Source organism: Arachis ipaensis, chromosome B05, assembly GCF_000816755.2.
Source record: "Arachis ipaensis cultivar K30076 chromosome B05, Araip1.1, whole genome shotgun sequence".
NCBI lineage: Eukaryota > Viridiplantae > Streptophyta > Magnoliopsida > Fabales > Fabaceae > Arachis > Arachis ipaensis.
Window position 1 is genome coordinate 14922660 of NC_029789.2, and position 10616 is coordinate 14933275.

The 10616-nt window shown below is 37.7% G+C and overlaps 2 protein-coding genes and 1 long non-coding RNA gene across 9 annotated transcripts in view; 1 reads left to right on the forward strand and 2 right to left on the reverse strand.

Moving 5' to 3' along the window:
- The window catches only part of LOC110271782, a 15854-nt gene extending 13694 nt beyond the window's left edge, over positions 1-2160 (reverse strand). The window contains exons 1-2 of the long non-coding RNA XR_002362437.1: positions 2150-2160; positions 656-658 (exon numbers count right to left, since the gene is read on the reverse strand). This is a non-coding gene — a long non-coding RNA (uncharacterized LOC110271782). The remainder of the gene's footprint in view (positions 1-655; positions 659-2149) is intronic.
- The window catches only part of LOC107643048 (uncharacterized protein At1g04910), a 5078-nt gene extending 2203 nt beyond the window's left edge, over positions 1-2875 (forward strand). The window contains exons 5-9 of the mRNA XM_016346586.2: positions 54-247; positions 423-604; positions 957-1059; positions 1233-1561; positions 2243-2875. Of these exons, the coding sequence (XP_016202072.1) occupies positions 54-247; positions 423-604; positions 957-1059; positions 1233-1561; positions 2243-2510 (1076 nt within the window). The 3' untranslated portion in view covers positions 2511-2875. The remainder of the gene's footprint in view (positions 1-53; positions 248-422; positions 605-956; positions 1060-1232; positions 1562-2242) is intronic.
- LOC107640227 overlaps positions 3152-10616 on the reverse strand; it is an 11990-nt gene continuing 4525 nt past the window's right edge. For 6 of the 7 annotated variants that reach the window (XM_021123118.1, XM_021123121.1, XM_021123123.1 and 3 more), the window contains exons 5-17: positions 10456-10616; positions 9605-9960; positions 8918-9399; positions 8380-8432; positions 8180-8299; positions 6410-8094; positions 6105-6213; positions 5367-5547; positions 4909-4976; positions 4711-4826; positions 3774-4634; positions 3549-3624; positions 3152-3461 (exon numbers count right to left, since the gene is read on the reverse strand). In XM_021123118.1, coding sequence (XP_020978777.1) covers positions 3451-3461; positions 3549-3624; positions 3774-4634; positions 4711-4826; positions 4909-4976; positions 5367-5547; positions 6105-6213; positions 6410-8094; positions 8180-8299; positions 8380-8432; positions 8918-9399; positions 9605-9960; positions 10456-10616 — 4279 coding nt within the window. In that variant the 3' untranslated portion in view covers positions 3152-3450. The remainder of the gene's footprint in view (positions 3462-3548; positions 3625-3773; positions 4635-4710; positions 4827-4908; positions 4977-5366; positions 5548-6104; positions 6214-6409; positions 8095-8179; positions 8300-8379; positions 8433-8917; positions 9400-9604; positions 9961-10455) is intronic. The other variant, XM_021123124.1, reaches the window with a different exon arrangement.

The window sequence follows — 10616 nt, forward strand, 5'->3', positions numbered from 1 at the left end:
GAATCTAGTTAATTATCGTTCTTGTAATAAACTTACTGTTTATTTTTTTAAATGCAGTGACTTCCATGATATTTTCGATGTTGATTGGTTCATTTCTTCTCTTGCAAAAGATGTTACCATTGTCAAAAGGGTCCCCGATAAGTTCATGCGATCAATGGAGAAACCTCCATATACAATGCGCGTCCCAAGAAAATCTGAACCTGAATATTATCTGGATCAAGTTTTGCCAATACTGTTGAGACGACAGGTATGGTCCCATTACCTATTGTAATAGATACTTTTTTTAATACTATTATTTTGCTAGAAGTTCTTTTGTTTCATTGAAATGACTTTCATGAGGAAACTATATTAATTGGTTGCCAGTTTACTGGATGTCTTTATTAAGTTGAATGCACTAACTAACATTTGGGATATTTTTGCAGGTAGTGCAATTGACAAAGTTTGACTATAGACTAGCAAATAACCTTGATGAGGAACTACAAAAACTACGTTGCCGAGTTAATTATCATGCACTGAGGTTTACAAAACCTATAGAAGAAATAGGTCAAAAAATTGTTATGAGAATGCAGAAGATGGCACACCGTTATATAGCAGTCCACTTGAGGTATCTGATTTTTCCTGTTTAGTAATTTCTTAGTGTTCTTGGTAAGGAGACAAGCTTGTATTGGTTGTGAAAGGCGAAAATCATTGTAATTCTTTCAACAAAAGTAAAAAAGCTTTATTCCACTAGGTGGGGTTGATTACGTGGATTAAATAGAAAATGTTGAATTATTACTTCTACTTTGAGTTATTAAGGAAGTGGACGAGTGAAATTCAACTTTATCATGCAATTTATTGGAGTTAATAACAAACTTTATTGTTCTTTCATTATGAAATGGGAAATGGAATAAATGAATAAAGACTTAAAATGAAATGTTTGGATTCTCATAGCACCATTTACAACTGATATATGACAGGTTTGAACCAGATATGCTGGCATTTTCACGTTGTTATTATGGTGGCGGAGAAAAAGAGAAACATGAGCTTGGTGAAATAAGAAAAAGGTGGACAACACTACCAGTAAGACTACAATCCTTTTGACATTTAATGATAAACACTTGTCCATTCAACTAGCAGAATTATGCTGTTTTGTCTTTTCTTAATACTTGCTGAATTTATTAAGCAGTTGAAAACATTCATACATTGTTTATTTATGCATATCCTAAATGAGCCATTGCTTCATGATAATACAGGATTTAAGTGCTGATGGAGAGCGAAAGCGAGGGAAATGTCCTCTTACTCCTCATGAAGTAGGGTTAATGCTGCGGGCACTTGGTTTTACAAATAACACATACCTCTATGTTGCATCAGGTGAAATATATGGTGGGGATGAAACTATGCAACCCCTGAAGGATCTTTTCCCTAACATCTACACGAAAGAGATGCTTGCCGATGAAGAGTTGAAACCTTTCCTTCCCTTCTCTTCCCGCCTTGCTGCTATAGACTACATTGTTTGTGATGAAAGCAATGTATTTGTCACCAATAACAATGGTAATATGGCCAAGATTATTGCAGGTAGAAGGTAAATATAAATTTACTTTGATTCCTTCGTTTTATTAATTTACTACATTACATAGACTTCTTAATTCTGGATAACAAAAGTGATTATCATTAACAAAAGTAAGAATGCTGGGCTAAAAAAACAATGTTCAGCAGCATCAAATCGTACTTAAGTGTGAGCTGTCAGTGATTAGATTCAAATGAGGACTTTTTGTTTTTTGGGGGGATAGCATGAACCAAACCTTCAACAGGGGATCGTAAGGCTGAAGAGAACGTTGGGGATGATGAGAGAAATAACGGCTGCAATGTGGATCTTTTGAATTACAATTAGTTAAGGAGTGCCACAAATATGATTATTCTGTCATAAAATGCTGTTACTTTTGATGCATTATTCACTTTCGATGGAAAACAGGTGGGAGAACTGTAACTTTTTTAAGTTTGTAATTTTGGCAGTCATGTAGAAAATTAGGGATGTAAAAAGTCTGAAAGTACAAGTCAGTCCACACAATGCATCTCATAACTGAAAATTTGAATTTGAATAAGAAGCTCAATGGATTGTAGATTTACAACTCCTGCTTTAAAATCTCTAGTTATTCTCGCCCACATGTACTTCAGTGGGTTATAGATTTTTTACAGCTCTTCCAATTTTGTTGGTTTACTTGTTATCATGCTTCCAATAAACTTTTCATTGCATTTGTAATAGGAGATACATGGGTCACAAGAGAACCATTAGACCAAATACAAAGAAGCTCAGCTCTCTGTTTATGGCAAGGCATAAGATGGACTGGGACACCTTTGCCAAAAAGGTTAAGTCATGCCAGAGAGGATTCATGGGAGAGCCAGATGAGATGAGACCTGGACGAGGAGAGTTTCATGAATATCCTGCCTCGTGTATTTGTGAAAGAACATCTGTGGATGAATTTGCCAGAGATGGATACCGGCCTCAGGCAAATCTGACTGGAAAAGCTTAATTCACCGTGAAGGGAACAAGGGTCTGCACGCTATTAAGGTGAATAGAATTTTGGACCAGGGAGGTTATTAGGTGAGGAAAAATGTTCCCCACACGCTTTGTTATCAGTATCGTTGTGCTGATGGAAGTTGCAATACTACGGCAATCCCGTCTCACTTTAACCCACTGACTTGAAGATCACCAGGGGGATCAAGTGGTTGGTTGATAGCCAAGTTTGGATCCTGAAGACATCAAATACGTTGCAAATGTTGATAGATAAATGCCCAAGTGTAAATTGTATCTAAGCCCTTTAGTGTCGTTTGTCTTGCAACCTGATTTAGTTTCTCTAATTTTCTATCAATCAATTCTAAGTTGAATTAAAGCCAATTTTGCATGTCCGTCCTGAAGCACAGGCCAATGTCAACGGTAACATCTAGAAATTTTATTAAGGAAAACTGGAAAGCCATGCTAAGAAAGCATAAACCGATAAATTAATAGAACACATATGGTGAAAAGGTTACATTGGTTCTTATTTATATTCACTAAAATATCTCATTTTTCCCGCGTGAATATCAATAAAGACGAAGAAATTCTCAGCCTTAAAGCAGAAAAGGTGCAAAGCGTAAAACTGGATCGGCCAGCAATCAGCAAAGGAAGTGGTTACTGCGCAGAACACGTTATCATTCCATCATAAAAACTCTACAGACGAGTACGGAGAAATTCCATATACAGTGCCAGAAAACTTGGAGGGGGGTCAAGTCATACTTAAATATAAGACTAAAAATCAATATGACCATCTATTAGACTAGTCTGCCTAAAGTTTCAAAGGAAGCAATAATTTTCATTCATTCCTAAATTCCTATTATAAATATACACATCTATGCTGGGTGTGTCCATCATCTTATCACGGGTCGCCATTTTAACTGAGATTCGCGTCATTGCATGTTTTTCCCCTTTCAACCCTAGTTATTACCTGTTACAGTTGAGCAACGAAATAAGATGAAAAAACGACCCATCCATCAGTGATGAACATAATAAAATACTAATATATGGATTATACCTTTAGAGGCATTACGATTATGTGAAACCGACGGAATCTTTGATATGATTAAAGAGCTCTGCAATCCTTCTAATAGCTGTCAACAAGTCAACCACCACATCAGGTTCAAAAGGAGGGGCCACATATATATTCGTTTTAAAGTTAGTCCATACGCTTGGTAAAAGTCAAGACAAGATTGTTATATTAGACATGCAACCGTGTACATAGTTCAGTGATAGAACTTACTCTTGACGTTGGTTGGATCCTGCGATTGGATCTACGAGGCTGCTCAATGGCATCAGAAGTTGATTTAATGGGGTCATTTGAAGGCTTTTCGGTCTCACCCTTACCCAACTTGCCACCAGCAGGTGCAAGTTTTCCTTTACTCGCTCTTGATGTGGATGTCTTTTTAGCAGGAACAGCATCTGTTGAAGTTGCCAGTGATGAAAATAATATTGGACCCTGTGTAGCTCCATCCGTAGTGTAGGGTGCTTTTTCCAACTGATTTTCACCATGCGATGCATTCTTGAAATGAGTTGAATCTTTGATCCTTTCTGTATGACCTGGTAGATCACTGCTAAGAGAAGAAGCACTTGATGGATTGTCTTTTGGTGGGATTGCTCTACCAAATGCACTATGTGGTCTCCCTGACCTAGAAGTCTTGGGCTTGGAGTCGGCTCCTAGTCTCTCTCTGGTATCATTTTTGGAACTATTTTTCCACCCTCGGGGTCCTGAACTTTGAGGTGGCATCAAGAAATTTGCAAGTTTAACCGAATCATTTTTATCACTAATCTTACTCTCTTGTGCAACATAATGCTTGCTTACTTCCATAAATTTCCTTTTCTTCCCAGGTTTAGGAACACCAAAAATCACCTTAGAACCTTCTTTCTGAAGACCAGTCCTTGCAGTTCTGTGTGTATCCAATTTATTTTCATTCTTGCTGCTGTTACCTATGTTAAACACTTTCTCATTTTCAGTCAAATTAAGTAATCTCAACCCATCAGAATTTGATGACTCCGTAGCATCAATACTCTTTGACATATTGTCTTGTCCATTAACATCTGCAGGATTACTGAGTTTAGGTCTTTTTTCATTAGGCGTATCACCCTGTGTGCAAAATGTACAACTTAGTAAAGACAGGCATGTAGGTAAGCTGAGAGCAGCAGAAGGAACTAAAAAGTACCTCATGCGTAGAACTAATAGTTGCTACCACCTTAGAAGACTCGATCCATTTTCCTTCTTTCCAGATAAGGGATGGACGTAGATGCCAAGCTCTGACAACTGTTGTTTCTCCACTAGCTGCAGAAGATCAAGCAGAATTATATTTCCTTAAACAACAAAAAATATAAATAACCACTATCAAATCAAATAATATACATACCAGGAAAGTGAACGGTGAACGTTTTTTCATCTTTCTTGTTCTTTTCTGTGATTACTCCTTCCCACCAGCTGATAAATGAGCCACCAAACATAGAACTTTAACATCCATATTCATCTTCCTCAGTTATTTATTTAACGGTTGCAGACATAGATCTTTTAAGTTCAGAGAAAAGGGAAATTCCCTAGAAATTTTAAGCAATAACATCTATTTCACTGTTTGGAATTTATCTAATTAGTGTCATCTCTCTCACTCACCATGTCTCTCTTCCTCATTAAAAAACCCCATTCCATAAGCTAATCAAACTCACTAACACCAAGAATATCACCAAGAATATCGCATAAGAAATCAATAGTGAGCAATTGGGGATATTATATTTTATCCATACACCATAACAGTGTAAAGTATAGAACTCATCGGTAATAAATAACTAAATAGAACGAAATTGTAGGCAACTATACCTTTCTTGTACCCAAGCATCTACTTTATCCCCAACAGACCATGCATAATCTCCCAAAGCTGCCCTACGTCTCTTCCTAGTTCCTTCATAATGTAAACTAGTGAGAGGACGAGCAGCCCGTATTCTGGGGGGTTTGTCGCCTTCAGCTTCGAGAGAAACCCATTCCTTCAAGGGCCCGGCACCTAGAAGACAGCACTTCCTTTTAAATTTGTATCACGTTGTTAACAGTAATTAGAAGTTAAAAACACAATTGGTAGATATATAAATGAATAATGGCCAGTGATTCATTACATCCAACATGTATACATCCAATTGGTTAACTAATCTTTTTTCAACATAAATATTTTATCAACAACCCAATTATTTAATTTATTTAAATTTTTTAGATCATTCATCCAAAATGAATAAAGTTCATATTCAAAGCCCCAATACAAACAAAACGATGGTAATATTGCTTGGTAGACCATGGCCAAGGATTGGGTTTTTAACATTTTTTCAAAGAGAAAAAAACTTCAATTAAAACATGTATAAATAAGAATTGAAATAAATTTTTTCTTGATTTAATATTTGATACTATATTTAAATTCAAATAAATAAGTTTAAAAAAGATAAATAACTAACAGAAATACATGAAGACAATTTAAGAATGTAAAATTGACACCAACAGTTCAACTGCAAGAGGAATCTGCTTAACATATGTTATAGAAAATTGATACAAGTATTCATAAGCTTGACAAACCTTCAACAGCTACAAGCGAAGTGTATCCGACATAAGCTTTACCATCTTTCAAACTCAAAATATTGGCTGTGAACCATGCTGCTTTATATCCTTCCTCATCTTTGAAAACCTGACATATATGCTAGCTTCAGTTTACTAGGAAAAACATTATCTGGTAAAAGGTAAACCATGCACACAAAATTCAATGAAAGCAAGTACCTAATCATCATCAAAGTTGGTATAAAAACAATGAATGCATGTCCATTAATCTGGAAATTTTAACTAGTAAACAGAAAAAAAAAGTTATAAATAAAATAAATGGCAACCTCTATAAGAGAGCCTTCCTTGAAGTTATTGCCCTCCACAGTTTCATTTTCATCGCTAACAGTGTTAGAAATCTGTATTTGAGGTTCAGATTCAGGAACCACATCAACTGGCTTGGTTAACTCAGTAACCTTGCGGCCTCTTGGCCCTCTTGAATTCTTTTCATTGATAGAAGATGAAATACCAACCAATGAAATGTCTCTGTTATGAGTATTAGAAGTTTCAGGAATGTCTCCAACATTGTCAATGCTGACCAGATCTCTGGTCATGTCTTTTGATAATCCAACGTGCTGAGAAGACTCTCCAGCTGATTTCCAATAACCCTCTGGACCAGCATCCACTAAGTCACTTAATGGCAAAGGATCACCCATAGTTACAATCTTTCCTGCTTGGGATACTGCTTCTGCTGCAAGCTCAGCAGCCTTCACAATGGCATCCATATTTTCAGCTCTTTTTGAGGCAGCTGAAGCAGCTTCCACTCTCCTTCTAGCAGCTTCCTTTGCAGCAACAATGATAGAACCAGGGCTATTGGTTCCATTAGCACCCTTCAAGATGGAAGCAGGGCTAGCTTGTCCAAAGTTACTTGTACCCTCAGAAAGAGATATTTTATTAAATTGGCTGGAATTATCAGAGGCACATGAGATCAATGCTTCATCCGCCATCAATTTTGCTTGAACTGCAGCATTTGATGCAACATTAGCAGCTGCAGCCGCTGCCTTTGCAACAGCTGCAGCAGCAGCAACAGCAACTGCTGCAGAAGCTAGTTTAGCCTCAATGTCTGGCATCAACCCAGAATTCTTATGCTTATCCAACTGGGTCCATATCTCTAGGCTATGATTCACAGCAGCAGCAGAAAGAGCAGAAGCTTCCTCTGCATGTAGTTTGGCCTCCTTAACTTTCATAAGAGACTCATCTGACAGAATCCGCTTCTCCACATTTTGGTCAATTTTGAGGCGTTCAGCAAGTGGAGGTACAGAGACAACTGATTTTTCACTGGTAGTTATGGGCAGAGTCACAACAGGGGTTGCAACGGCCACAGAAGTAGATACATAAGTAGTAACAACAGGAGGTGGTGATTGCAAAGTTTTTTGACCAAAATCCTCTGACACCGTAATCTTTTTTCTTTTTCTTGGCTTTGGATCTGAAGACTGTTGAGGAAGTGATACTGTCACATTGTTTGCATCAAGTGCAGAAACAGAACCTATTGTAGTACTTGGAATGCTAGTACTCAATTCAGGAAGACCAGGAGTACCATTCTTTATGACAGATGTGGGAGGCAGAGAAGGTCCTTTAGCTGAACTTAACTTAATTGTATCTGAGAAAGGAGATGCAGAAACATGGGCACTGTTATCGGGTGCAGGAGAGCCAGAAGGAATATAGGGTCCACGAATGGAGGCCTGGGATATCCAAGATGTGTTGTGTCCAAGAAAATTTCTCAGAGGTGGAGTTTGGTAAGGATGCAATGAGGGAAGTGCCTGTGAATAATCCACAACAGAACCTCTTCCAAGGGCATTAGGTTGCACTGAATCACAAGAAGGAGTAGGCAGATTCCAAAGGGGAGATGAAAAAGGTACTAAGGGGTTCACAGTTGTTGGAGTAGCCTTGCTGCTGCCTCGACCAAGTGGAGATGAGATACCTTTTCCTGGAGCAGTACTCTGCTTAACAGCTGAATCAGCAGTTCTGGCACCTGCAGATCTCAATGGGTCAAACAACTAAATCATATCTGCAGACACGTGTGTGTGTGTGTGTTAAAAACTTAAAATCACTCGTACCAGATTTAGATTGTAAAGGTGTTTCCGGGTTAACAGGATGAGATTTTTGACCATGTTGTCTTTCCATGCAGGCACGCCAGGCCTTCTCCCAAATGCTCCTTCCACCATCTAAAAGAATGTCTAGAAACTCAATCTTGTGTTAAAAATAAAAAAAGTCAAAAAGGAGATACAACAAGATCATAACAAACAAAAAAATTAACCTGGTCCCCCAAAAGCTGATATCATATACGGTTCATCAGGTGCTGTGCCTTGACTGTATAAACATCAAACAAAAGTCACTGCTACAATTGATTATCATGCTGTAAGGTCTAGAACGTTCTATGCTAACATTAGCAAGCAACTTGGCTGCAGATAACAGTAACTGAACAAAGGGCATGGAACACATCTGAGATTCAACACACCAATTAAAACGGAAAGGCTTAGAATACTTGTTAAGCACCTATGAAAAGTGGAGAACCACACTTTAAAAGCTAGTTGTCAAGGGAAAAGAACCCTAAATATACCATCAAGCATCCCATCCTCCCCGAGTCCCGTTTTGAGACTTCAGGCACCCCATATTACCCGAATTCCTAACAAATACAAGCAGTGGAGATTTGACCACTTTTCCATTAATCAGGTCTGGTCATGCCAGGTCTCATAATAAAATGCATGATGGTGATTCATAAGAGCAAGCACACAACATACAACTATGATTCATAAAATATTAAATGACAGAACTTAACCAACTTTTGAACTCACATCAAAGCTCCATAGACAAATATTTGGGCACGCAATTGTACTTGTTGTAGATCTGTGAAAGGTTGTTGAAACAGAACAGGTGGAGAAGCAGAAGTGTTCAAATCTGGAAGGCTAGATGTTGAAGGATTTACAAGAGCAAATGGCTTTGAGCTATTGGGATCAATGTGCCCATACTGCTGCACCTCGTTTGATTGCATCAGCTGGAAACCAGGAGATGGGCTCAAGGAGACATTGGTTGATTTATCACCTCTATCCGACTGTCTACCTAGAGTTGTATCTTTCACCCGACTTCCTTTTGTAGAAGATTCCTTTACAGGTTTCTTATTAGATGTCCGCCTAGGTTTGCGTTCAGGGGTAGATTTTGGAACACTGTGTGCTGCCACTCCATCCAGTATTTGTGGGCTTTCATGGGATATATTTCCAGAAATTTTGGATTTTGAAGCACGTCGTCGCCCAGAAGTTTTAGGAGAACCATCCACAGCCTTCGATAATAAAGAAGAGAAAATAATAAATTATGCCTATAAGGTTACCTTGAAAACCACATAATATACATTTTATATATTACATTTTTCAACAAGACCACTTGCACATTTAAGAATAAACTCAATCAGGAAATATATGCAATAAAAAGATCACCAATGGGATAACAAAATTCTGGCCTGGATTATAAACTAAAACAAGACTTACAGTAGATGTTTTCTTGTCTGCAATAACAGGAACTGGAACTGGTGGACTCTTGCCAATATCTTCTTGGTTCACATCCATGACATTTTTTATGGACGAATCAATTGCAGGATGTAATTTTGGAGTCAAACTGCTCTCAGCTTTGGAAGCATTTTCTCCCTTCAGATCCTGAGAAGTTGGGGGATTCTGACTAGCAGAAACCTTAATTTGGTTCTTATCCTTATCAGTCTTAGAAGGGCTTCCAACTGTACTAATGGGAGGGCGGGCATTATTAGCAGGAAAGCTTTGCAACTCAACACAAGAGTTATGTGAAGGAGCAGAAGATAAGGAAGTTTTGTTTCCTGGTACAATGTCATCACCTGCAAAGAAAATGTTGTAAAGAGGACTAAATTTGAATGGATGTGGTGACAGAAAGAACAAGCAATGGACTCCACAAATCCTCATCAGCATCACATATTATATCAATATATCCATAAATATACTACCACGAGGTGTTGTAATTCAAATTCAAAGAGCTTCACAAAATCTTTTCAACCAAGAATTTCAATACCGTCTTTACCAGGCAAATATGCAGTCTCAAAAGAAACAATAATAAACAAATAGATTTCATGTTCACAGAACAGTAGATTAGTAAACAGGAAGAGCCATAGCCACAATGTTAGCATTTGATTCTCTCTGATAAAAGATTTAATGAATTAATGAATGAAACCATGTGATCAGAGCATTTCTAAAAGTAGTATGGCATAACCAGACAAATATACTCATTTGACAAGGGGTACATAAAAATTCAATGCTAAGTTCAATCAAAATGCAATTTCATCATAAGTGGAAAACTAGACTAGAATAAGAATTACCTGAAGATGACTTGGCATCATTGTTCTGTGCATTCCCTTTGTCATCCTTACTAAAAGGAAATTTGACACCATCTCCCAGTTTATCTGTTGATTCATGAAGAACTGGAGGCACACCATCCTCATTATTGCATCCCTGGATATCCTTATCATCTACTTTCCCT